This window comes from Lepus europaeus, chromosome 5 (assembly GCF_033115175.1).
Source record: "Lepus europaeus isolate LE1 chromosome 5, mLepTim1.pri, whole genome shotgun sequence".
Lineage (NCBI taxonomy): Eukaryota > Metazoa > Chordata > Mammalia > Lagomorpha > Leporidae > Lepus > Lepus europaeus.
In genome coordinates this window covers 123203310-123230924 of record NC_084831.1, presented here as the reverse complement: position 1 = coordinate 123230924, position 27615 = coordinate 123203310, and the positions used below count along the sequence as shown (strand labels likewise).

The window sequence follows — 27615 nt, the reverse complement described above, 5'->3', positions numbered from 1 at the left end:
GTCTTGCAAATAAACAAATAAATCTTTTTAAAAAAAAAAGAATTAAATAGATCAAATAAAAAATGTGGTGGAAAGCCTGAAAAGCAGTCTTGTTGGGGCAAAAGAAAGAATATCAAAACTAGAAGACAAATCTTTATAAATTTTTCTATAAGACCAAAAAAAGAAGAAAATAGAAGACTTAAAAACAGTATTGTAGGTATATCGCATACTATTAAGCAACCCAACACATGGTATGTAGGAGTTCCTGAATGTATAGAGAAGAGAGAGTAGAATAGAAAACCTATTTAGTGAAATAATTATAGAAATCTTTCCTAATTTGGAGAAAGAAAGGGACATCCAAGTACAGGAAGCACATAGAACTCCTAACAGACATGACCAGAAAAAATCCTCACCATATTGCAGTCAAACTTTCCACAGTATAGCATAAAGAAAAGATTCTAAAATGTGCATGAGAAAAATGCTGGATTAGTTTCAGAGGATCTTCGATTAGACTCACAGCTTACTTCTCATCAGAAACCCTATGGGCTAGAAGGGAATGGCAAGATATCCTAATCTTGATAGGATAAAACTGTCAACCCAGAATACTGTATCCTGTAAAACTTTCATTTATGAGTGAAGGTGAAATACAGATCTTGCATAACAAACAGAAATTGAAAGAATTTGTCACCACTCATCCAGCCTTACAAAAGATGTTTAAGGATATGCTACACACAGAAACAAGAAAGACGGTCATTATTATGCAAGATTGTGAAGGCAGAAAATCCCCCAGTAAAAGTATAGTGCCAGACCCTTGAAGTCAATATTTTAAAATCAGGGATGTTCCCAGAAATTGTAGGCTACAGCCAACGCAGGGACCAACTCTACCATTGAAAACAAGTGGCTTCAGCTACACCCTTTGGATAGGATATGTGCTTTCCAGTCCACAGCAGATTCCCATAAATGAGGACCACACACACACTGACACCATAGTCCTTATCTGCTTTCCCGGGTAGACTCTTGTTTTTACAGAAGCAACTTGTAGTATAATAAAAATTTATTTTTCGGTAAATATTAGGAGGATGCTGCAAGAGCTGCCTTCTGATTGCTCTCTGCTTCTTTGAGGTACTTCTCTTTTCACCCTCAACTGCTGAGCCAACTAGCACTGAAGTTCTGGGAACCTGAGTTCCTGAGTTCCAGAGATGCAGTTGTCACAAGATGCCTTGGTAGGAGCTGTGAGGGAACAGAGGAGAGGGACCATTAAAGAAAAGGGGAGCAAAGAAAGAAGGGGACAGAGGCTGAGGGAGAGAGGAGACTGGAAAAGGGAGACTTACCGGCGCCTCCTAAACCAGAAGATTAAGCCTGCACTGAGCCCGAGTAAGGCCAGGACCACCAGTACCACGATCAAGTGCACAGAGGTGTGGCTCCCAGCTGCATTAGAGAAACAAGAGATGTCTCTGTGCACAAGACCCCTCACTGTATCAAGACCCCCTGCTCTGAGCCCTCGCAGGGTAGTAGGTGCCTCTCATTTCCTCCGTTGGAAGCTCCTACTTCTATGCCTCATGCGTCTAGATTCCCCCCCCACCAGTTTTACTCAGGGCCTGGGAACCCCTAACTCAGTTCCCTTCAGCACACGATGGTGTGGGCCTAGAAGGGAAGAGGAGCAGCTCTGCAGGTGGGCCAACCTGAGTCTAAGCCCAAATTCTCTCACTTTCTTTGTGACTCCGGGCAGGTGCCCATCTTAGCCTCAGATTCTTCCTCTATAAAAAAAGGATGCACCTTGTTCAAAGGACAGTGGTGATTGGAGGGAATGCTGCATGCAGGGTGGTCAGCCTACAACGTGGAAGTGCTCAGGAAGCCACTGTTTACCGACCTTTCTGAAGTCCCTGGTCCCCTCTCAGCTGGGAAATGACTCTTCTTGGGATTCTTTTCTTGCCACCTAACTTTAGGATCTCTGAAATTTTGGATTTGTTTCCTCGTGAATATAGTGCACCTTATCTCCATCCTTTCTTTTAAGTCTCTATTTCCTTCCCATATTTGGAATCCCCTCCTCCCTTTGCATCCTGGCCTGGCCCAGAGTCTCCTTCCTGAAACTCTTCTATCCTGGGTGTGTCAAGCCCATCCTTTCCCCAGTGCCCCTTCGCTGCAGGAGGACCACCTCCTCCCATTTCCAGCCTGGACCCCAGTTCTTTCTCACCCCAGTAGAGGACGATGTCCTGGCCTCCTAGACTGCTGTGCTTCACCCGACAGGACAGGCCAGACGCCTCCCCAGCCACCACGTCCAGGGTAACTCGGAGATACCACGTCCCATCAGCATTAGGCAGGACGTCACCTTGTCGAGTGTGTGGCTGCTCCTGGTCTCCCCGCATCCACATCACCCACACAGGCTTTGGGTAGAAGCCAGAGACACGGCACACCAGCAGCAGACGGCCAGGCCCAGGGCTGGGGCCACTGGACAGCCAGGCCTCGGGCTTCACTGTATCCAGCAAGAGAATGGGGGAGGTGACCATGAGGTTTATTCTGCATTTGAGGCTCTTCCCGCCCTAAGGTCCACTTTCAGAGACAAAGCCCCTCATGCCTCCAGCCCCTTTGAGTCCCTTTCTCCAGGACAGCCTTCCCCCGATTCTCATTCCCCTGCCCTGACCAAGGTGTCCTGGAAACACCCCCTCCTCCTTACAAATGTTGCTTTGTTCATCTGTCTTCTCCTCCTCCAGCAGGGATCCTGCCTGCCAGCCCCCATTCTGACCTTCAGTGTTTACTCAGTGCAATTCATGTCCCCCATGAGGTGTTCCATTACTGTCTGTGGGATGAATAAACACCCTCATGCCTTTTTTTTTTTTTTTTTTTTGACAGGCAGAGTCAACAGTGAGAGAGACAGAGAGAAAGGTCTTCCTTTACCATTGGTTCACCCTCCAATGGCCGCTGCGGTGATTAGAGGGAATGCTGCATGCAGGGTGGTCAGCCTACAACGTGGAAGTGCTCAGGAAGCCACAGCTGTCTTTGTTTACCGACCTTTCTGATCCGTAGCCAGGAGCCAGGTGCTTCTCCTGGTCTCCCATGGGGTGCAGGGCCCAAGGACTTGGGCCATCCTCCACTGCCTTCCCGGGCCACAGCAGAGAGCTGGACTGGAAAAGGGGCAACTGGGACAGAATCCGGCACCCCAACCGGGACTAGAACCCAGAGTGCTGGCGCCGCAGGCGGAGGAGTAGCCTAGTGAGCCGCAGCACCGGCCCACCCTCATGCTTTATGAATGCCCTCCTGGGCCCTTCTCTTCCTCGGATGCTCAAAGGGAAGGGACGCTTGGAATGGAAAAACCCAGATGAAGCCCCCGAGTGGATGTGGGGCTAAGGAAGGCAGGCTGACCTTGCTTCTTCAGTTCTGATCTCCCCGCCTCAATGAGACCACTGACAAATTGGGGACAGGTGTTGTTCAGGAGCTGCTGTATCATTTCTCTTGTCCCTTGGTCCAGGTTGAGCTCTTTGACAACAAACTTTACAAACGGCGGAGTCCCTGGAGCTGCCTCCCACAAAGTTCCTTGGAAACTCAAAACATGCATTCCTTGATAGGCCACATGGAAGAAGCTTTCTGAGGCATTGCCAGGGTGCATCTCACAGCCAGCAAACACCTGAAGCTCAATCGGGTCTGTGGAAAGGATTAGAGAAGAGTTCAAAAGACTGGAAGTAGGGAAGCAGAAGAAATTGGTGTGGATGTTATAATGGGGACTTGGAGTTTAGAGAAATGAGTGTGGGTGGCTTGGAGCAGGCAGGATGAAGGGATATTTTGAGGAGTCAGAGGCTAGGACATCACCAGGCAGAAGCAGCAACAGAAGAGGTGGGGAGATGCTCATCAGGTGAGGCCACAGTCTCTCTGCCAGGCTTCTGCATCCACCCTTTCCCTTGGATGGGGCTGCCCAGGATCCTATCCCTTTACTCACAGGTTAGCTTCAGCAGTTTGACAAAATCCCAAATGTCCCTGGTGAAACTGAGTCGATAAACCCAAAGCTCATTCTGCACCTGCTCCCACTGCTGGAGGTTGAATGTGCCCTGGGACCAGGGCTTCAGGAAGCGGATGGTGTCTGAGTCATCGCTCCAACTGTGCGTCTGCAGCTCCCCCAGCCACGCCAAGCAGTCTGTGCGTGCCTGGCTGCTGTTGACAAAGGAGGAGATCTGCAGTCCATGAAACGGGAAACTTCTTTGCAAGACTGGGGGGGAAAAGAAGAAGATTGGATGGCGTTCTGGCGAAGGGGTAGCTGCAACCTGACACTCCAGTATCCGCTATGAGCACCAGTGCAGTTCAGGCTACTCTGCTTCTCATCCAGCTCCCTGTTAATGTGTCTGGGAAAGGAACTAGATGATGATCCAAATACTTGGGCTTCTGTTCCCCAATAGACAGACACGGATGGAGTTCCTGGCTCCTGACTTGAGCTTGGCCTAGCCATAGCCTTTGTAGACATTTGGGAAGTGAATCAGGGGGTGGAAGATATTTCTCTCTCTCTCTCTCTCTCCCCCCTCACCCCCAATCCCAACCCACTGTGTCTGTAACTACTTTTCAAATACATAAGTCTGGAAGACAAAGACGAGGAGGAAGGAGAAAAGAGGAAGAATGAGGAGGAGAAGGAAAAAGAGGAGACTGGAGAGGCATGGCAAATGGTCGGGAGCGCCAAGAGTGTAAGGAGATGAAAACATCAGCTATGGGCCGGGCTCCCTCTCCTGGAGAGCGCAGCTGCTCTCTGGCGGGGCTAAGCAGTGCGCTCTGCGCTCCCGGGATGAGTCCAATCTCCCTTGGGGCCCCAGCTAGCATCCCCTGTCGCGCCCGCTCTCCTCCAACGAACTTTCTCCCAGCTCCCTGCGCATACCCGTGCGCCCTTGTTCTACTTACGCTCAGAACCTCCCGAAACTTTGTGGAGCCCCCAGAGCAGCAGGAACAGCAGGGGGCCCATGTTGCTGGGCGTGGGCGCGGAGCGAGCTCCCCGCTGGAGCCCTCAACCTCCTCGCTGCGCTGCCCCCACCCCCAAGTCCCGACGGCCCCCGCCCGGCCCGCTCGCTCCAGTTATTGAGCTCAGACTGGGGCAGCACTCCCGCTGCAGCTTCCCGGGAACTTGTTTCTCCTGTCAGGTGCCCCTCGCCTGTAGCGCTGAGCAGTGGCTCGGGTCCAGGGAGTCCTGGCGCAGCTGCTTGCTGCAATAAAGTTCATACCCCGCTTGTCTCCACCTCCTGTTTCCGGGCGGAGGCTGGGAGCGAGTATGGGAAGTTTCCCAACTGTGGTTTCACTTTAAAAATAGACACGGCGTTGTGTCCTTTGTCCAATTTCGAGCTGCTGAAAAATCAAAAGAAAGTAGAAAGAAAGTCCTTGGTTCACCCTGGCTGCCTGCAGGGGAAAGCCTGGTTGATTTCAACTTTCATTCCACCTTTCCGTCTTCCAATGTATTTTTTAGTTACCTGAAAATAGGTCTTCCAATATTTCTACAAGTGCGAGTATCACATTGATAATACACCAAAAACTTTAAAATTCATTTTTCTCGGTCATATATTAAGACGAGTAGACCAAGTTGGCCAAGATTCTTTACAACTTTCCGTTGAGGGACCCCCCCCCCTTTCACCTCCCTTTCCACCTGTCAGGGTCCCTTCTCTCCCCTCCTCCTCCTCTCACCCGTGCTGCCTAGCCGCTCTGCCTGCTCACTCATTCACCCTCCAAACATGAGCCTCCGTTATAAAAGGTGTACCTGGACAGCCAGCTCTCCAGTTCCCACGCTAAAAATGAGTGACAGAAATGGAAAGGGGCGGGGGAGAGGGGGTGCAGTTAAGAGAGTGCTGAACCTCCGACCTCAGAAAGACCCCCCCCCCCCTTTGGCGAGTCAGAGCATTGAGAACACGCTCTGTTCCCTCTCCACTTCTTTGATCTGATCTGTTGCCGACTTGCCTCTAGTTTACTTCTTTTTAATTTTCTCTCAGATGGGCTCCCTTTACATTTCCAGCTTCATCACCCAACCTTGTGCCTGATCTCCTGAAACAGCTTTCTTCCAGAACAAAGTGGTTGGCATGACCTACAAGATCATGCCTGGCCCAGCTCTAGTCCACGTTTGAAGGCCATCTTGCACCCCAGTCTCACTTCCTCTGCACCTTAGCCTCACTGACACGCTTTCATTTCCTCTAAACTGCAAAGCTTCTTCCTGCCCACGGTCTCTGCACAAACACTTCTCTCAGTTCAGAAAGTTCCTGACCCTTTCCTCCCATTGCCTCCCCTCCTGCCTATGCCTAGTCATTTCCCTCTCAGAGTTCAGGCCCAAAGGCCACGTTCTCAGACCTCCAGACTGGACAGGACAACTGGGGAGTTCCAACTTCCACTCTTTGTACACTAACTCACTTTGTGAACTTTTCCTCCCCGCACATGTAGAGCTCATCATTACAGAAATGTTGACAGCTTGTCTCCTTCTGTGGCCTCTCCTCAGTCGGCTGGAGAGATGCCAGAATGCCAGGGTCATGCTGCTTATTCAGATTCCCTTGTCTGCCAATACTAACATGCTCCCGTCCACGGCAAACACCGTGGTAGTTAGAGCCCTGGAGAAGAGGGCTTTGCCCTCATGCTAGGCTGGGATCCTGGAAACAGCCCAGTCTAGCCAACTTATTATTAATGTCTCCCCCAAACAGTATGATGTACCATGGAAAATTTGTTTTGTTGCAAATAAGAGGTTAGATGATTAAATTAAGATAGAAATTGTCCAAACAGTGGATAGGAGGGAAGCCATAAGGATAGAAATGAAAGGGAAAATGATTATATGAATAATAGTACAATATCTAAGTTTCATTCTTCAAATTTTCAAGCTCCCCTTAAGAACTTGAACAGTTCTGTTTAGTTACGTGTATCAAAATTTTCAAGTGCTAACATTCTTGCAGACTAAAAGACATTAAGCTGCCACATGAGACAGCCTCATTCCATAGCGGTATGCATGGGTTTGAGCCCCACTCTGCTTCTGATCCAGCTTCTTGCATCCACATGGGAGACCTGAATGGAGGTCTTGGCTCCTAGTTTTGGCCTGGCATTACACCAGCTCTTGTGGGCATTTGGGACGTGAACCAGTGGGTGGAAATATTCATATTCATTCTCTCTCTCTTTTTCTCTCTCTTTCAAATAAATAACATAAATAAAAAGACAATAAGCTGTTTCTTGCCTGTTTTTTTTTTAATGAAAAAAAAGCCAGACAGTATAACCTCCAGTTAAGTTTATCTGCAGCTATGCATTTTTTTTTTCCCAAAAGGTCAGCTGAATTAGACACTTTTTGGCTATTACAGCTTCAACTGCTTTCTTCTAAGAAGACAGGCTCTGAATCCTGGATGTGTTGCAATGTATTATCTAGAAAGAACCTTTCCAAGCAAGACAAATGCAGAAGACCAGTACACAGGGAGTTGGTCATTTACCCAAAGTCTCCAAATAGGCCACTATAGATACTGATTGATCTCGCTTAAATGTAGAATCTAAAATAGTCAAATTCATGGAAGCAGAGGATAAGATAGGAGTTTCCAGGTGCTAGGGGGAGGAGAAGTAGGGTAATGATGGTCAAAGAGGGCAAAGTTTCCATTATGTAGCACCTATAACTTATGGTGATGTAATATATAGTATGATGAAGACAGTTAATATTGTATTATATGTTTGTGAGTTGCTAAACAGATAGACCTCAGATGAAACCTCACTCCTTCACACTCACAGACACACGTGCCCATACAATATAGCAACAAGTAGAAGTAATGGGCAAGATAATTAGCTTGATTGTGATGATCATTACATAATATATGCATAATAAAAATATCAAGTTGTATACCTCAAATAAATTAAAATGTTATGTGACAATAATAGGCAAATAAGACTGTTTAAAAAATATGCCCAAGATTTTGGAAAAAAAATCTCAGCCCACAGTACTTCCCACTAGCTGTGGCCCATGCCCCTAGACTAATAATTTCCTACACTTCTAGAGAATTTTTAGTTTCCAACAAGCTTTCAAATGTACCATTTGTTTAACCCCCACAGCCATTACACAAGATAGGGATTACTAACTTCATTTTGTAAATGAGGAAAACAAATGAGACAGAGCATGCCGCTCTCTAATCTACATACAATTAATGGATGACATGGGGATGTAGCTAGAATTTTGATCTGACTCCTTTGCCCAGCATACCTCTTTTCTCCAACCCCCTCCTCTTAGGAAGTGGGTAAATGGCATAGCTGTCGTGGTTTCTTTTAACGTTGAGAGCCTACTGATCATCACAGCAGAGGAAAACGTTCTAGGATGGGAGGTGTGTAGGACTAGCATGAAAGAATTACAAATGATTTGACTAAAAATAGCCAAAAATGTAATTTATCATGGAATACATAAGCACAACCATCTTCAGAGCAGTGCAAGGTATTTTTTCCTCTTAGAGAGGAATAATGCGTGCACCTGCTTACCACTGCTGATAGCCATCTGGGTTCAAAGTTTCCTTTCTCTCTGGATTGTTTTCTGTTTAGTTCTGGTGGCCATATGCTGACTCATTTAGTTCTCTGTGTACTCCTGACATTACTTTTTACAAAAGTTGAATTATTTTATTGATTTGAAAGGCAGAGAAGAGAAAGAGAGAAAGAGAGAGAGAGAGAAATCCTCCATCTGCTGGATCACTACCCAAATGCCTACAACAGGCAATGCTGAGCCAAGAACTCCATCTGGGTCTCCCACATGGATGGCAGAGACTCGAATACTTGAGCCATCACCTGTTGCCTCCTAGGTTATGTGGTAGTAGGAAGCTGAAGCATCCCAAGTGGAGGTAGAACCCAATGCTAGGCACTCTGATATGGGATGCGGGTGCCCCACGTGTGGCTTGATCCACTATTCCACAACAGCCTTCTGGCATTATTTTTTTATTCTCTTTACTACTACTTTTATTGTTTACTGATACTTTTATTGTTCAATTGGCTGGCTTGGTTTAGCTTCTGAAGAAAACTTTCCCATTGGTCTACAAAGTACTTTGGTTTGCTCTCACTGATTTATGTAAATCATACAGCATCTCACTATCTGAAATTAACTGGCTAAATTTGTTTTGCTTGCTAATTTTCTGATTGACTGCCTCTTATCTTAATAATGTAACCTCAGTGCTTAAAACACTGACTGGAATTTTGAAATCAATAAAAACTTGTTAAATACTCTCCCAAGCCCATTTCTTATATCTACAGCTCTTCTAATATAAACAGTTCATATTTAATCCTAGTAAACATCCTACAAATGTCCTTCCTGGTTTATTCACTACTGTATCCAGTACAAAGACTAGCCCCTGGGACAATTTAGGCACTCAGATGTGTTTCAAAGGACTGAAAGTAGGTAGCATTAATACTCATTTTACTGCTGATAAAAAATAGTGTAGAAATTTTTAATAGCTTCCCACCAGCCAGTATATATTGACTCTACAATTATAACTCCAATCCTCTCAAATTTCATGTTTTTTTGCATTGTACTGTGGGTTTTCCCTCATATTGTCCCCAGGGAATACCTGAATACACTGCTGGGGTGGGAGGCTCTAAAATGGAGAAAGGATAAAGTGAAAGAAAGCCAGGGACTTCGACCCTAGAGACACTTGGGACTCCTCCTCCTCTGGGAGAGTCAAACCTAATACATATAATGAGTGTGGCTGTTAAGAGGTGATAGAAAATGTTGTAAGGGAGAATGAGAGGGTAAGTGAAAATAAAATTGTATAATTTGGGTAATAAGGCAACATCAGAAGCACAACAAGCATTGATGGGGAAAACAGAAGGCTAGGGAGCCATGAACACTGATGGATACACCTTTTACACAAATGTCCTGCAGTTAAACACATTATGCGAAGGACCTACAGCAGAATCAGAGAACCTAAAGCTTGGATCCAAAGATCCCCACATCGCTTCTGTAGCTCTGCAGTGGACAGATACCTACTACACACAGTATATTGAAATAGGTGCTGTGTATACCAAGCAGCAACCCAGTTTAGATCCTGACCTAACAATTGAACTCCTGACCACATGCATAAGTGCATGTATAACCATATTCACAACAGCATCGTGTATAATGGCCCTAAACTAAAGCATTTATCCTCTCAAGAGTGGTTTTCCTTCTTTAAGTGGAACCCTGTGTTTTTCTTAGTTTGGGGATGCTCTTCTGTGTTATCTTCTTGATGGCTGCTTTTCCACATGGTGTCCTCTACATCTTTTTAGTTTGATTTTATACTTTCCTTGTTTTTATCTCTAAATGCCTTTTGAGGTAATTTCTTCAGAGCTCTCTACGACTTCACTAATTTTATCTTCACTGTCTCTATTGTGCCATTTAAATTGTCTGTTTTTTGTGCCAGGGGATTCCAATACAAGCCCATCAAGGTGGCATGTACCAATGCCATCTCACTAGTCCATGTGATCAATTTCAGTTCACAATTGATCACACTGATAGGTCCAAGAATCAAAGGGATCACACAAACAAGACTAGTGTCTGCTAATACTAACTGATAAAATCAAAAAGGGAGAGAACAATCCAACATGGGAAGTGGGAGACACAGCAGACTCATAGAATGGCAGATATCCTAAATAGCACTCTGGCCTCAGAATCAGCCCATAAGGCATTCGGATCTGGCTGAAGAGCCTATGAGAGTATTTTAGGCATGGAAAGCCAAGACACTCTGACAAAAAAAAATAAAATAAAATAAAATAAAATAAATGAAAGATCTCTGCAAGTGAGATCCCAGTGGAAAAACGGGGCCATCAAGATAGGAGGTACCTTTCTCTGAAGGGAGGAGAGAACTTCCACTTTGACTATGACCCTGTCAGAATAAGATCGAAGTCAGCGAACCCTAAAGGCTTCCATAGCCTCAGCAACTCATGACTAGAACCTAGTCATGACGCCATAAACAAGAGTGTCAAATTGTTAAATCAACATCAAGAGTCACTGTGTACTTACGTCCTATGTGGGATCTGTCCTTAATGGGTTGTCCAATGTGAAATAATGCTATAACTAGTACTGAAACAGTATTTTTACACTTTGTGTCTCTGTGTGGGTGCAAACAGATGAAATCTTTACTTAGTATATACTGAATCGATCTCTTGTATATAAAGGTAATTGAAAATGATTTAAAAAAACTTGGTGTCAAATTGGAAATTACATAGAAAATTAATCAACTTTTTAAAAAAATATCATGTAGGATCTCTGTCATTAATATGCTATACATTGTGATTTAATGCTATAACTAGTACTCCAACAGTATTTTTCACTTTGTGTTGCTATGAGAGGGCAAACTGTTGAAATCTTTACTTTATATATACTAAACTGATTTTCTGTATATAAAGAGAATTGAAGATGAATCTTGATGTGAATGGAAGGGGAGAGAGAGCGGGAAAGGAGAGGGTTGCGGGAGGGAGGGAAGTTATCGGTGTGGGGGGGAAGCCATTGTAATCCATAAGCTGTACTTTGGAAATTTATATTCATTAAATAAAAGCTTTAAAATAAAAATAAAAATAAATTGTCTGTTTTTAATAGTAGTGACAAATTTCTCATTTCTTGAAGATTTGATTCTGTTTTAAAATTCTCATGTATTTCATCACACCATCCTATTTTTCACTCCTTATTTCCCTCCTTTTAGTTTGCTAAACACTTGAACACTTTAAACATACTTATTAGCTCTTTCACATTGTTTCATTACCTCTCACACTTGGGATGTGAATTTTCTAGAGTCTGCTAACTCTTTTCACAATGTAACTCCTTGTCCTTTTTATCATGCCTTCATCTTCATAGGTTTTCTTAATATTTTGTATTTTCCTCCCTTGGGAGTCCTATCTGCCCTAGTTTGTGGAAAAATCCATATAAAAATATTATGCATTTGTTTCTGCCAAGGTCATTCAAATGTCAGTGACCCTGACAGCTTGTGGTTCACATTGTTTGTAGACAACAAAACATGGAGAACCTAAACCAGTGAATATTACAGTCCCGGAGCTCTAATTCCTCAGGGGTCTTACCTATCCATCTCTCTATCTCTCCCATTTTACCCAAGGTCTTAGCACATTTTCTCATTATTTCCCAGGGCCAACGGACAAAAGTTTCCTTATCCTTTTGTTATTATACCTGTTAGATGATCCAGCTTTATGGGGGAAGGAGATCCTCTTTTACAATGAATCATTTTCGCTGTTCTAAAAACTCTCCTGTCCCTTCAAGAACATTATAAAAGCAGTCCCTAGAATCTAGGCAAAACTAAAAGCAAAGCATCCATGAGCTTCCAATCATCTGCTCACTTATACAGTTCTGTTTTTCATGCCTCTGAATACACACAGGTTCCTTTGAGCTTCATTAGCAGTGTTGCTTAAAATTTTTAGGTTACTTTCTCTGAAGGGAGGAGAGAACTTCCACTTTTATTATGGCTTTGTCTAAATAAGATCAGAGTTGGCGAGCTCAAGAGGCTTCCATAGCCTTGGCAGCTGGTGACAAGAGCCTCGGGTGATTACTGACATCATAAATAAGAGTGTCAATTGTTAAATCAACAACGGGAGTCACTGTGCACCTGCTCCCCATGTAGGACCTCTGCCCTTAATGTGGTATACTATGAGAAATAATGGTAAAACTACCACTCAAACAGTGCTCTATACTTTGTGTGTCTGTGTGAGTGCAGTCTGTTGAAATCTCTACTTAGCATATACTAAGTTGATCTTCTGTATATAAAGATAATTGAAACTAAATCATGATGAAGAATGGGATGGGAGAGGGAGTGGGAAATGGGATGGTTGCAGGTAGGAGGGAGGTTATGGGGGGAAAGCTGCTATAATTCAAAAGTTGTACTTTGGAAATTTATAGTTATTAAATAAAACTTAAAAAGAAAATCATATAAAACCTGACACTGCCAAAAAATTTTTTTAAAAATTTTTAGGTTACATTGCACTCAGTTTTTCAAGCCTTTGAAACATGTATTGGGATGTTTGGGATCTCTATTTTCTTACCCTGGCTCATTGTCAGAAATTGTTCACTATTCACTTTACAATGACATCTTATCCAGAAGAGGCCATTCAGAATGGGGAAAGGTCTTAAATCATGAAAGTAGGAAACAACTTAAGGGACTGTAGATTTCCAGCCAGTATGTGAACTTCTGTCATAAAGAAATGGGAAATCATTTGCTTCCTAACTGCTTCATTTAGTGGCATCAAGTCCCATGTGTGAATTTATCAGAAGACAAATTTTAGGTCAACACAAGAGTGAGAAAATTGTTAGAGGTATCCAGCAAAGGATGGTCTGAATCCTTGTGAACTCTGCTAATACAGATGTCCAGTTCAATTTAGATGATTATCTGCCAAGTGTGTGATTGAAAAGATTACCATGTGGAATTGTATCTCCAGCAGTTCTAAGGACTTTAATTTTTTGACAAAATTCTAATCTTATGAGCTCATATTTCATGGTCTGTGGTTCAACTAGCCTGCAAATCTGCACTGTTACCAGACGGACATCAATCTCCAATGAAATGGGCCAAAATCCATAGAATAGCCAAAGACGTGGGAATGCACCTTTCAAATAGAGACAGGGTGCACCTACCGTTTTATAATCTTCCCCAATTTTCTCCATGACTCACAATTTACAAAGTAAATGCTTTTGAAGAATAAACACCATGCCACCAAAACCTGGCTATATCTTCCAGGTTTTTTTTAAACTATATGTTGCCCGTACTATTCTCAGTGAGAGAGAGAGAGAGAAAGAGAGAGAGAGAGAGAAAGAAAGAGAAAGAAAGAGAGAAAGAGAGAAACTCTATAAAAGGGCTGGAGCTGTGATGTAGTGGTTAAAGCTTCCACCTGTGGTGCCAGCTTTCCATATGGCACTGGTTCAAGTCCCAGCTGCTCTACTTCCAATCCAGCACCCTGCTATGGCCTGAGAAAGCAGTAGAAGATGGCCCAGGTCCTTGGGCCCCTACACTCATGTGGGAGACCTGGAAGAACTCCTGGCTCCTGGCTTCAGATGGGCTCAGTTCCAGCTGTTGCGGCCATATGGGGAGTGAACCAGAGGATGGAAGACTTTCTCTGACTGCCTCTGCCTGTCTGTAATTATGCCTTTCAGATAAATTAATAAATATTTTAAAAATAATAAATAAAACTCCATGCAGTGGCATGGAAATTGAGTGCCTACCATGATTTCTCCAAGAGACCCTGGCTGTGACCTCCTCAGTCAGTTCCTGTTTCACCCACAGTCCGCAACCACAGTGTAGGTTCCAGAGAAGATGAAATGTCAAGCAAGGTTCAAGTCAGTGAGAGAAATTGAGTATGGGGAAGTGAACTTGACTCTTAGAGTAGTGTTTTAATTGCTAATGTTTGGTGAGCAGTTTCTACGTGCCAACACTCACCAAGTACTTTACATGCTCTTTTCCCTTTTGATGCTCACAACAGCTCGATATGTTAGGTACCGTTTTCTTTTTTTTTTTTTTTTTTTATTTGACAGATAGAATTAAACACTGAGGGAGAGAGAAAGAGAGAAAGGTCTAGAAAGGTCTTCCTTCCATTGGTTCACTCCCTAAATGGCTGCTACAGCTAGCACTGCGCCAATCTGAAGCCGGGAGCCAGGTGCCTCTTCCTGGTCTCCCACACAGGTGCAGGGTCCCAAGCACCTGGGCCATCCTCCACTGATTTCTGGGCCACAGCAGAGAGCCGAACTGGAAGAGGAGCAACCAGGACTAGAACCCAGAGTCCATATGGGATGCCGACATGGCAGGCAGAGGATTAACCAAGTGAGCCATGGCACCAGCCCCATACCATTTTCAATCACAGTTTACAGATGAGGAAACCAAGTCTTGGAAATGCAAAGCTGTTAATTTAACAATTGATGTCAGTGATCACCTGAGGCTCTAGACATGAGATGCCAAGGCTATGGAAGCCTTTTGAGTCCACAAACTCCATCAGTATTTAGACAGGGCCATAAGCAAAGTGGAAGTCCTCTCCTCCCTTCAGAGAAAAGTACATCCTTCTTTGATGGCCCCTTCTTTCCACTGGGGTCTCATTCACAGAGATCCTTCATGTAGAACATTATTTGCCACAATGTCTTGGCTTTCCATGCCAGAAATGCTTTCATGGGCTTTTCAGCCAGATCCAAATGCCTGAAGGCCTGATTCTGAAGTCAGAGTGCTGGTTAGGGAGTTTGTCATTCTATGAGGCTACTGTGTGGACTGCTTCCCATGTTGGAACATTCTCTCCTTTTTAATTCTATCTATTATTACCAGACACTTGATCTTATTTATGCAATCCCTTTGACACTTAACCCTACCTATATGATCAATTCCACACTTAATATGATCACTTTAGACACATAAAATGGCATTAGTACCACCGAATTGAATTGGATGTTGAGTCCTATGGCAAGTTTTTAGCTTTACCCTAGAGGTAAGTCCATGCTGACATCACTTTTTAAAAATGAAGACACTGTGGACTGGAAGAGCCTAAAAAGAGGAATTGTTAGAAAGCTTTCCCATTTTATGGGTGAGATATTTAGTCTCTCTGAGCCTTGGTTCTTGTTTATGAAATGAGAATCTTGTATGAGGTTTATACAGAACATTAGAAAATACGTATAAATCACCTGCACATAGCAGACACTTGTTATGTCTGAGTCGCAATCTAATTTTTCTTGGTAACACAAATCCAGCTTCTCCAACCTACCAATTCTATCTCCAGGCTAATTCCAAGTCATCCATTACTACTTCTGCCATTCATCCAGGAAGATGCTGCTACCACAACTTACCACCCATTCTTCCATAGAAAAACACATTGCTCTCACCACATTGCCATTGTCTACCAAGTTAGTCTTTGAGTTCCTGGAAAACAGGGATCTCTGATGCTTATATCCTGCACTGGAGTATCTGAGTTCCATACCTGGCTCCAGTCACTGACTTTGCCTCTCAAATAACTATTTAACAATATATATATATAATATATATATATTATGGATTTTATATATATATATATATATATATATATATATATATATATATATGCCAGGCCCTCCCATCCTTAGGGAAAAAAACCTGGGGGACCCTAGAAAGTCTCTTATGGCTATTAGATTAGATTATGACTCTCCTCTATTTAAAGTAGCATTGGAGTCTGGCGCTGTGGCACAGCAGGTTAAAGCCCTAGCCTGCAGTGCCAGCATCCCATATGGGCACTGGTTCAAGTCCCAGCTGCTCCATTTCCCATCCAGCTCTCTACTGTGGCCTGGGAAAGCAGTAGAGGACAGACCAAATCCTTCGGCCCCTGCACTTGCATGGAAGACCCTGAGGAGATTCCTGGCTCCTGGCTTCAGATCAGCTCAGCTCTGGCCGCTGCGGTCACTTGGGAAGTGAACCAGCAGATGGAAGTCCTCTCTCTCTGGCTCTACTTCTCTCTGTAACTCTGTCTTTCAAATAAATAAAATAAATCTTTTAAAAAAAACTTGATTTTTAAAAATAAAATAAAGTAGTATTGCCTGGTTTTGTTTCAATTGTCTTTTTTCAATATCCCTTAAAAATATTCCAGGCATGGCCACATTTCTCTTGGTTTTATACTCTAAACCCTTATATACCAATTTTTCTTACTGTTTGTCTTTCAAGACTGAAAATTCATCATCTTTTTAGCCTAAGCTCATAAGATCCATTCTCTTTACCGGATCCTCCAAATGAATATCTTTAAATTCCCTCCCATTCTTGCAGGGCTACTCAATCCTCTACCCAGATCCACCTCCTTCTCTCCTTGACTCTGCCTTTCCCAGCTCTGTGTCAGCACAGATTTGTCCAAGACAGGGAACTCCTCATTGTGCTTGGAACTCTTTCAGTTGCAGCAGCACAAATACCTTCAGAAAATCAGTGTAGAGAATCCAAAATCCATTCATTTCCTGGCGTGGGGCTGGAAATTCGAAGAGGGTGACCAAGAGACTTCTGAGTTCCTCCCAACTTAAAATTTAATTATTTTATAGCTATGATCTTGTCTATGCATAATTAAATTTGGAAAATTTTTATATGTAGTATTTTCCATTTTATATGTAGTACTTGCTGTTCTTGAAATATCATTGTTAGTACATCAAATGTAATTTTTAGAATATCAAATATTAATAATAGCTTATACTAATTGTTGTGTTATTATGTTTGCCTTATTACAGGTATTTGTTTACAGGACTACTTTTAACTTTGCAACCTACAAACTTCTGTGAGAAATTCCTTCTATCTGAAACCCCCCTCACTTTGCCGATTGGATACTGAGAGAGTTTAGTGTAATCTATGAATTTGGGGCACCTGACAAGGCGATTGATGAAGCACTGGCACATCACCAGTCCCTCTGTGTCCTGGTTTTCCCAGGATGTTTTATCTACCTTTTTCAGAGGAGGTGATAGATGATAGAACTACTTTGTATTAAAAATCATATTTTTCCTCTGACTACCTGGAACATCTGAAATCATTTCTCTTCCATTAAAATAGGCATTCATTGGTGCCAGCATTGTGGTATAGTGGGTAAAGCAGTTGCCTGCAATGCCAGCTTCTCATATGGGCATAAGTTCCTATCCTGGCTGCTACACTTCTGATTCAGCTCCCTGCTAATGGCATGGGAAAAGCAGAATACACCCCACATGTTTGGGCCCCAGCCACCCACATGGGAGACCCAGATCGAAGCTCCTGCCTTTGGCCTGGCCAACCCTGGTCATTGCAGCCATTTGAGGAGTGAACCAGCAGATGGAAGATTCTCTCTCTCTCTCTCTCTCTCTCTCTCTCTCTCTACCTACCTATCTCTATCTCTCTGTTCTCTGCCTCCCTCTGTAGCTCTAACTTTCAAAATAAATAAATATTTTTAAAATAAGTATGCATTTTTTACAACCTATATTTGGTGTCTCTAAACAGTTCCCTCGCTGTAATACAACTACCCTCCAATATTTCTGTGATTCAAACTTTCAGCAGACTTTAATAGAAAAATCTGTTTATATGCTTATAAAACAAATATCCGAGCAGGTGCCGCGGCTCAATAGGCTAATCCTCTGCCTAGTGGCGCCGGCATACTGGGTTCTAGTCCCGGTCGGGGAGCCAGATTCTGTCCCGGTTGCCCCTCTTCCAGGCCAGCTCTCTGCTATGGCCCAGGAGTGCAGTGGAGGATGACCCAAGTGCTTGGGCCCTGCACCCCATGGGAGACCAGGAGAAGCACCTGGCTCCTGGCTTCGGATTAGCGCAGTGCGCTGGCCGCAGCACGCCGGCTGCAGCGGCCATTGGAGGGTGAACCAACGGCAAAGGAAGACCTTTCTCTCTGTCTCTCTCTCTCTCACTGTCCACTCTGCCTGTTAAAAAAATATATATATTCGTATAAAATAAGGAAGAGAGGGAGGGATGAAGGAGAGAGAGAGACAGAGAGAATGAGAATATGAAAGCACACTGGAGTAGACCTGACCTGAAGTTCTACTTCCCCCTGAACGATATTCTCAGGCTAACCACTTCCTCTCCCCACCCCTAGCAGTGAGCTCTCCTCCATATCAGCATTGTATCATGCACAGAAGTTCATTTTATCTCCCTCCTTGTCTCTCACCATGTCTTTAAATGATCTACCACAGAATCCCAAATATAGTCTTTTACCCCTGGACTTACCTATTCCTGGCATTAAACTTTTCCACTGGATACATGTCTCATTAGAGACTTCTATTAGTTGTCCTCATTGCTATCTCTCCCAGCACTCAGAACACTGTCCAGCATTATTGAATGAAGGTTGAATAAAACTACTGCTTGGTGTTTAAGGACAAGTGTATCTCATTAACCAAAAGAGTTTATTTGCAGAAAATTTAGTGAAACTGGCTTAATGACTATCAAAGGCTAGCTTCACACTGATTGACAATGCTATTCTAGGATGGTCTGGCTAAACATATTCTAGGATGTTCAGACTAAACTTGAATTGGGAAGTTCCATTTTCTCTTTAGGTTAAGTTGCCTAATAAAGTGCACAGATGCTAATGATCTGATATCAAACATTCATATGTAAAGAAAAAATGTCATATAAAAGAACTTTGTGATTCACCTTTTCCTACAGTCAAGAATTATCACCTAGTGTAATTGTTTGATGATTGCCTTTTTTTTTTAAGCTTTATAATATAAGGTTAAACTCATGAGAAGTTAAAACAATCTTCATAATACCAATCTGATACCAATACCTCCCATCTGAAGCACAGACCCACCAAAATGGTTGTATGGATAAAAATGTGCATGCAAATTAACCTTATTTTTCCTTTTCCCAAGCCTGTATATGAATATAAAATTCCAAATTTGTATTACACATGCAAATTATAAAAGTGGAAACATATGTTTCATATTAAGCCTATAATTTAAAATTTCCAGTTGCCAGTTAAGAAACTGTGGTAGATTCAAAATAAGTACAGGAAGCAGGTTTTTAGGCTAGAGTTAAGATCCTACATTCCATATCAGAGTACTTGGGTTCAATTTCAAACTCTATCTTCTTGCCTATGCAAACCCTAGGAAGTAGCAATGACAGTCCAAGTGATAGGGTTCCTGTACCCACGTGGGACTCCTGGATTAAATTCCTGACTCCTGGCTCTGGCCTGGCCCAACCCCAGCTGTTATGGGCTTTTGGGGAGTGAATCAGCAGATAGGAATGCTCTCGCGCGTGTGTGCTCTCTCTCTCTCTCTCTCTCTCTCTCTGGGGAATCCTGACCAATAAGAGGTCCACAAAGAGGGAGGAAGCAGCCAGTAAGACTAAGTGCATATACCTATGCTTGGTCTTCCCTGCCAGGAGCTAAGTACTAAGAGCATACTCCAAGAGGTAGGAAAAAGACTAGGCACCTGCACCTTAACTGTGTTGCCACCCCTGATTAAAGTGAGTGAAAACAGTTGCTCTGCAGCCCCTAGCTTTGAACCATGTCTTCTATGCCTGAATTTGGAAGTGAGCTTTTACAAAGAACATCCACTAACACTCTCAAGGCCAAAGTTTGAAGAGAGGGCAATGGTCCTTGTCACCAAGACTGCTGAGTAAGCCTAAGAGGAGGTAAAATATCATGATAGGAGGAAAGAAATTTTCCCTACTAACAGCCATGCTAATTGCTTTTAACTAATTTCAACTAATTAACCATGCTAATTGCTTTTTACTGACTGGCAGGGACCCTGTGTTTTTAAAGAAAAACGACTACGAAGGAGAGTAAAGTTTCCCAAAAAGCAGAAGCAGACGCAGTCCGCTTACTCACCCTTCTGACGATGATCTGAGTCACTGGGTCTGAGCCACTCGATCTGATTCATGGAACCAACAACGTGATGGGAGTTCAGAGTAGTTCTTTGCCACTCAGTGACAAAGAATTAAAATGCCGGCAATAAAGGGGCTTGAGCAAAGCAAGTGAAAGTAGATTTTATAGAGAAATAGAGATTCCTGCTCGCCAAGAGGGGTTCCCAAGGGAGAGGTCCATCAAGGTCTAGGTATTGGAGCTTAAATAGGAAGTGCATATCAATTGATTGATTCTTCTATATAGTTTCAATGCAACAGGAGTCTGCTTTGTTTTTGCTTGTCTCTTTGTGTAGTGGTCATGTTTCCTGACCACTTAACAAACACTACCACTTCAACCACACGGGAGATATGACAGGTGGGAAATATTATTGACCTGACTAGTTAAGGCAGATCATGCCTACCTGAGCAGCTGCTAAGCTTTGAGACATGTGCTTTGAGATGTGTTTTTGTATGATTCCAGAGCCTAGTTTCTTATTTGGTTACCTATGGGTATGGGACCCATTGTGTTCCCTATCAATCTTCTCATTTTCTTAGGGCAATGTCTTTTGTCTCATCAGAGGATAGCAGGTTTCATACAAACACCTGGTTCCTTATTCCCACAGGGGCCTTTCTCAACTGCCTAATAACCCTTCTAACTCCTCACATTTGTAGCATGTCTTTAAATATAACATATCTTTAAATTCCATTTTCATTCAAACTTTTGGAAGTCCCCTCATATTCGATATATGAACACGTGCTGAACAAAAGTACCCAATATGTGCATGATTAAGCTCCTGGTTCCTCTCCAGCTTCAGATCTATCTTATACTAGTTTTCTCATCTTAGTCACTGGTATTTCCATTCCTATAGTTGTTCAGGTACAACCTTTGGAACCATTTTTTACTCCTTTCTTTCCTCTAGCCCACAGTCCAACCCATCAGAAAACCCATCAACTCCACCATAAAAATACAGCCAACATCTTACTGCTGTTCACCACCTCCACCATAACTACACACAAAATGCCAAGTTGGACTCTGCAAGCACTCAGTTTGATGACTTCTGTGTAAGCCCTCAATGGAGTAAATGTTGAAAATTTGGATGTATATAAATATGTCAACTTCCTCCTAATTGGTCATTGGCTTTTTTTTGCTTTTGACAAAAGCCTACAGTACTAATTATGTAACTGAGAACACTTAATTTTATTGGTCTCAATTTCCCCCACTTGTAAAGTAGAAGTATTAATATCTATTTCAGAGTTTTATAAATAATTTAAAAGTTGATTGACAGCTTCAACAAGTTTATGAAAGACAATATGCATTATCTTTCAATTTCACTTTTCCATGAGCTTTTTGAAACCTCCTCATGTGTGAAGAGTCTAACTTGATGTCTAGTACAAATCCCCAATGTAACTGTTTTATCATTATATGCAGGGGCATAGTAAGAAAGATGTTTAGCCTTTGTTCTCAGTTCCTAGCAGAGTTCCTAAAACCCTTGGAATTTTCTGAATGACAATGATCATAAAGAGAATCTTTTGTTCTAATAAGGTAACTCTGGTGGGCCCCTTAATAACCTTAAAATAAAGGAGGTAGTCACCAGCTTTGATTAGAAGCTTGAAATTTTTAGTCCAAGCCCATCCCCAATGTCTGTGGAGGAGTGACTACCTTGAAGATTGACTCAATCATCAATGCCCAATGACCTAATCAGATCTACATAATAAGACCTCCATGAAAACCCCTATATGACAATGTGTGGGGAGCTTCTAGATTGGCAAATACACCCACAGGAGGATAGCAGACCCAACTCCAAGACAAAGGTTCCTGTGCTAGAGACCCTTTCAAGCCTTGCCCCAAGTGCCTCCTCACTTCTTTATTTGTATACTTCATAATGACCTGAAACAGCATTTCCTGAATTGTTCTAGAAAATTATCAAACACACAAAGATGGCAAGACAATTATTGACTATGTAGCCAAGTCAGACAGGAGTATCGGTAACCTGGGAATCCAATACTTGTGACTGGCGTCTGAAAAGGAGGCAGTCTGGTGAGATTAAGCCCTTAAACCTGTGGAGTGTCAGAGAGTTGGAGAAGTAGTGCTCTCTGGAAAGACCCCATGTATTTGGTCAGTGTGAGAAAAAAAAAATACATATCCATTTAATTATAATACATTATTGTATGCATGAATATAATCATGAGGTAAGAGCTTACAGGAATTGGGGAGACTTAGTTTTAGCTTCCAGACCCAGCCAAAGCCCTTCAAAATATAACAACAACCTAATCTGTAGAATTAAGGAGTTAATACATACAGGGAGTTAAAGCTATAAGTCAGCTGACCTTAAAAATCAAAGAAATGTCCTGAATTATTCAAGTGACCTGAGTGTAATCTCAAGGGTGGTTAAAAGGCTAAAAGTGCAAAGGTTAAAGATGGCAGCACCAGGATTTAGCCCAACGTTCCTGGTTTGGGAAATGGAAGGAGCAGTCATGGGCCAAGAAATGCAAACAGCTTCCTTTAAAAAAAATTAATTTATTTGAAAGTCAGAGTTACAGAGAGAGAGAAATGTCCCATTTGCTGCTTCATTCTCCGAATGGCCACAACAGCCAGGGCTGGGCCAAGCTTAAGCCAGAAGCCAGGATCTTCATCCAGGTCTCCCATGTGGGTGGTAAGAGCTATCTTCTGCCACTTTTCCCAGGCCATTAGCAGGGAGCTGGGTCAGAACATGGACCTCGGGGACACAAACTGGCACCCATATAGCATGCAGTCATCACAGGCAGCATCTTTACCTGCTATGCCACAACACCGGCCCTGCAGACAGTTTCTAAAAGCTAGGGGAAAAAAAAGCAATTATTCCCTGGTGCTCTTAGAGGGAACACAAACTGCCGGCACCTTGATTTCAGTGCATGAGACTCATTTCAAGTCTCTTACCTCCTAAACTCAAAAGCAGATAACTTGATTGTTTTAGGTCATTCAGTGCTTGCCTGCCTCCAGTACGCGGCAGACTGTCTCTCCCTACACTTTACAGCCCTTTTTAAGTCATGAACCCAAATCATGTTTAATGTGATGTCAGCATCACATTAAAACACACCAACAGATAGGAATATAAAGTGGTGTGGCCACTGTGGAAGACAGTATGGAGATATCTCAGAAATCTGAATATAGACCTAGCATATTCCCAGCCATTCCACTACTGGGAATCTACCAAACCCAAAAGAAACCAGCATATGAAAGAGTGATCTGTACCCCCATGTTCGTTTCAGCTCAATTCACAATAGCTAAGATATGGAATCAATCCAGATGTCAATCAATTGTTCACTGGATAAAGAAATTATGGTATATGTACACTATGGAATACTACTCAGCTGTTACAACAAAATGAATCCAACTGGAAACCATTATACTTAGTGAAATAAGTCAGTCTCAAATAAACAGACACCATATATTTTCCCTGATCCAAGGTAACTAATAGAGTACCTAAAATGCAATGTATTGGAGTGAAATAGACATTTTGAGATTTGATGATTTTTTTACAGCCCTTGTGTCTTCTGTTGAGTAACATACTATTTGTTGAACTCTTTTACTTAGTATAGGGTTATCCTTACAATCATTAAGTAAACTAAAAGTAGATCTTTGTAGAAATTAACAGTGGGAGAAGGAGGAGAAAGAAGTGTTGGAGCATGGACAGGAGGGAGTGTAGAGGGGGGAGCATCACTATGTTCCTAAATATGCATATATGAAATACATGAAACTTGTATAACTTAAGCAAAAATTTTAAAAAATCAGCACCTTCACATTATTCACAACCTTTCACCCTCTCTCTTTTCCCACTTTCTCTAGATGTGCACAATCAGTAATGGCAGGGTAAAGTTAAATCCTGCAGAGATCTGTGTCAGCCAGGATGCTGACCTCACCGTGAGGAAGCCCGGTAGCTGGTTCCCAGGTAACATAATCTTTCAACCACCTCAACTACGGACAACAAGGCTGCTTCCATCTCAACTATAAGCAATTATACTTCATTTACTCGAACCCTACTGCTTTATCAATAGGATAGATTCACAGTTTTGGCAACTGTTCCTCAAGGAGTGAGCTTTATGTCTTAAGCCACTGCGTGCCTCTCCCTGCCATTTTGATGACATCCCACGTGGGAATGAGAGTTGGAATGTAACGTACCTCCTTAAGCAATATTCAAGTCTGTTAGCTGTTACCAGATGTTCTGTAATTTTCGATAAGGTATTGATTTGCAATGTGATTGATGACCGCACATAAATCTGCATTGTTGGAGTCAGGGCATTGTGGTGCAGTGGGTTAAGCAAGCCACCACCTGTGAGGCTGACATCCCATGTGAGTTTCTGTTTGGGTCCAGGCTACTCCATTTCTAGTACTGCTCCCTGTCAATGCACCTGGCAAAGCAACAGAGGAGTGCTTGAGTGCTTGGGCCCTTGCCACCCACATGGGAGACCCAGATGGAGTTCCAGGCTCCTAGTATCAGCTGCAGCTTGTGGCCAGTTGGGGAGTGAACCAGCAGATGGAAGATCTCTCTCTCTCTGTTTCTCCCTCTATCTCTGTCTCTCCCTTCTTTTCTGCAACTCTGCCATTCAAATAAAATAAATAAATCTTTATTTTTAAAAAGTCTGCATTGTCGGGGGCTGGCGCCGTGGCTCACTTGGTTAATCCTCCTTCCGCCTGCGGCACCGGCATCCCATATGGGCGCCGGGTTCTAGTTCTGGTTGCTCCTCTTCCAGTCCAGCTCGCTGCTGTGGCCCGGGAAGGCAGTGGAGGATGGCCCAGATGCTTGGGACCCTGCACTCACATGGGAGACCAGGAAGAAGCATCTGGCTCCTGGCTTCAGATCGGCACAGCACCAGCCATAGCGGCCATTTGAGGGGTGAACCAACAGAAGGAAGACCTTTCTCTCTGTCTCTCTCTCTCTCACTGTCTATATCTCTACCTGTCAAATAAATTTTTTTTAATTTTAAAAAAATAAAGAAAGTAAATAATATAAAAAGTCTGCATTGTTTTAAACCAGATTCGATACATGCACTACCACTATAAGAAAAGTATAAAGCTTGTAAACAAACTCAGGCTCACAGAATGGCCAGCTCAAGCAACTGACTATTTGTTTCTTGGTTTAAATCTCAGTTTGACTAGCTAAATAATTGTTACTGTAAATTTTTCAACCAGACGCACATGAACCATTGCTAGCCCAAACAGAGATGTTTTCTAAGTGTAGCATATTTGATTTTTAAAAATTAAAACATGTAAAATGCCTCATTAATATTTTTAAAATATTGATTGCATAGGCCGGCGCCGCGGCTCACTAGGCTAATCCTCCGCCTTGCGGCGCCGGCACACCGGGTTCTAGTCCCGGTCGGGGCACCAACCCTGTCCTGGTTGCCCCTCTTCCAGGCCAGCTCTCTGCTGTGGCCAGGGAGTGCAGTGGAGGATGGCCCAGGTCCTTGGGCCCTGCACCCCATGGGAGACCAGGATAAGCCCCTGGCTCCTGCCATCGGATCAGCGCGGTGCGCCGGCCGCAGCGCGCCTACCGCGGCGGCCATTGGAGGGTGAACCAACGGCAAAAGGAAGACCTTTCTCTCTGTCTCTCTCTCACTGTCCACTCTGCCTATCAAAAAGAAAAAAAAAAAAATTAAAAAAAAATAAAAAAAAAAATATTGATTGCATAAACAAATGATCATGTTTAATATATGTGACATTAAATATATTTTTAGTTTTTTGGGTTTTTTTATTTATTTATTTTTTTGACAGGCAGAGTGGACAGAAAGAGAGACAGAGAGAAAGGTCTTCCTTTTACCGTTGGTTCACCCTCCAATGGCCGCTGCAGCCAAGCGCGCTGCGGCCGGCACACCGCGCTGATCCGAAGCCAGGAGCCAGGTGCTTCTCCTGGTCTCCCATAGAGTGCAGGGCCCAAGCACTTGGGCCATCCTCCACTGCACTCCTGAGCCACAGCAGAGAGTTGGCCTGGAAGAGGGGCAACCGGGACAGAATCCGGTGCCCCAGCCGGGACTAGAACCTGGTGTGTCAGCGCCGCAAGGCAGAGGATTAGCCTATTGAGCCACGGCGCTGGCCATGTGACATTAAATATATGTTTAAAAGTAATTGTTCCTAGCGGCACCGGCACACTGGGTTCTAGTCCCGGTCGGGGCACCAGATTCTGTCCCAGTTGCCCCTCTTCCAGGCCAGCTCTCTGCTGTGGCCCAGGAGTGCAGTGGAGGATGGCCCAGGTGCTTGTGCCCTGCACCCCATGGGAGACCAGGAGAAGCACCTGGCTCCTGCTTTCGGATCAGCGCGGTGTGCCGGCCACAGCGCACCGGCCGCGGCGGCCATTGGAGGGTGAACCAACGGCAAAAGGAAGACCTTTCTCTCTGTCTCTCTCTCTCACTGTCCACTCTGCCTGTCAAAAAAAAAAAAAAAAAAGTAATTGTTCCTGATCCTTTTCACTTTATAACACAACTATTGGGAAAATTTCAGATACATACATGAATGCATGCACTATATTTCTATTAAATAAAGCTATTCTAGACCCATTCTAACTTTTTAAAAGATTTATTTATAACCAACTCCCAAAGTTGCGGAGGAGTTAATGGGAGGCGCATGGTGCGGCACCGCTCCCTTTTCTCTTTCCCAGACCAGCACTAACACAACACCACATTGGCCTACCCTAAAAGCTGCAATCCGTTTGACAACCAGGACAATGTGGAAGACAGGGGTGCCTGGCTGGCCCCATGGAGGAATGGCCATGACCTCTCCGACCAGCCCGAGGCACCCGTGGACTGGCGGCAATACCTGCTGGTAGGAGGTGCCATACAGGGCCAAGGCCACGGCTGCCAGCACCACTAGGTCCCTGTCCCTCGGGTATGAATCCGAAAAAGTCGGGGTCGCCTCCTCCGAGGAACTCGTCTACCAGTGAGGAATCTTGGAAGGCACAGAGCAGATGGTGGACAAGATGGATCAAGATTTGAAGACCAACCAGAAGCACATCAACTGCCTTAAGAGCGTGTTAGGGAGCCTCATCGATTGCTTCAAATCCAAACCAGCAGAGACACCCCTGAACAGAATGGCACCGTCACCACCCCCCAGCCCAACAGCAGATTGAAAGAAGCCGTAATACTAGGTTGTCTGAAGGACACAGCCCTGGGGATGCAGATGGAAACTGAGGAACAAGATGACATTGTTGACCGGCTGACAACCAGAGTGGACAAATTAGACATCAACATAAAAAGCACCGAAAAAAAAAAAAGTTCGACAGCTCAAAAGACAAAACGATTTCCACTCCATGCTCCATGGCACAGACTTGTGGGAATTAGTCACGATACTTCAGGCCCAAACTTCTCTGTCCATTGCCCATTGCATCTAACAACCACGACCAATCAGTTCTCATCAACCAACTGCCTTCCAACCGCAAATGGGATTAGTGAGTCCATGGACTGA

General features: G+C 43.6%; 1 protein-coding gene and 1 pseudogene across 1 annotated transcript; one reads left to right on the top strand and one right to left on the bottom strand.

Moving 5' to 3' along the window:
• Positions 1–1048: 1048 nt before the first annotated feature.
• CD1D (CD1d molecule) lies at positions 1049–5089 on the bottom strand. The gene is made up of 6 exons (XM_062193677.1): positions 4855–5089; positions 3911–4177; positions 3340–3618; positions 2174–2452; positions 1311–1407; positions 1049–1209 (listed from the first exon to the last, which is right to left on the bottom strand). Exons 1-6 carry the CDS (start codon positions 4913–4915, stop codon positions 1188–1190), a joined length of 1005 nt encoding a protein of 334 aa, XP_062049661.1. The 5' UTR covers positions 4916–5089; the 3' UTR covers positions 1049–1187.
• On the top strand, positions 4914–27615 carry LOC133759216 (synaptosomal-associated protein 29-like; annotated as a pseudogene).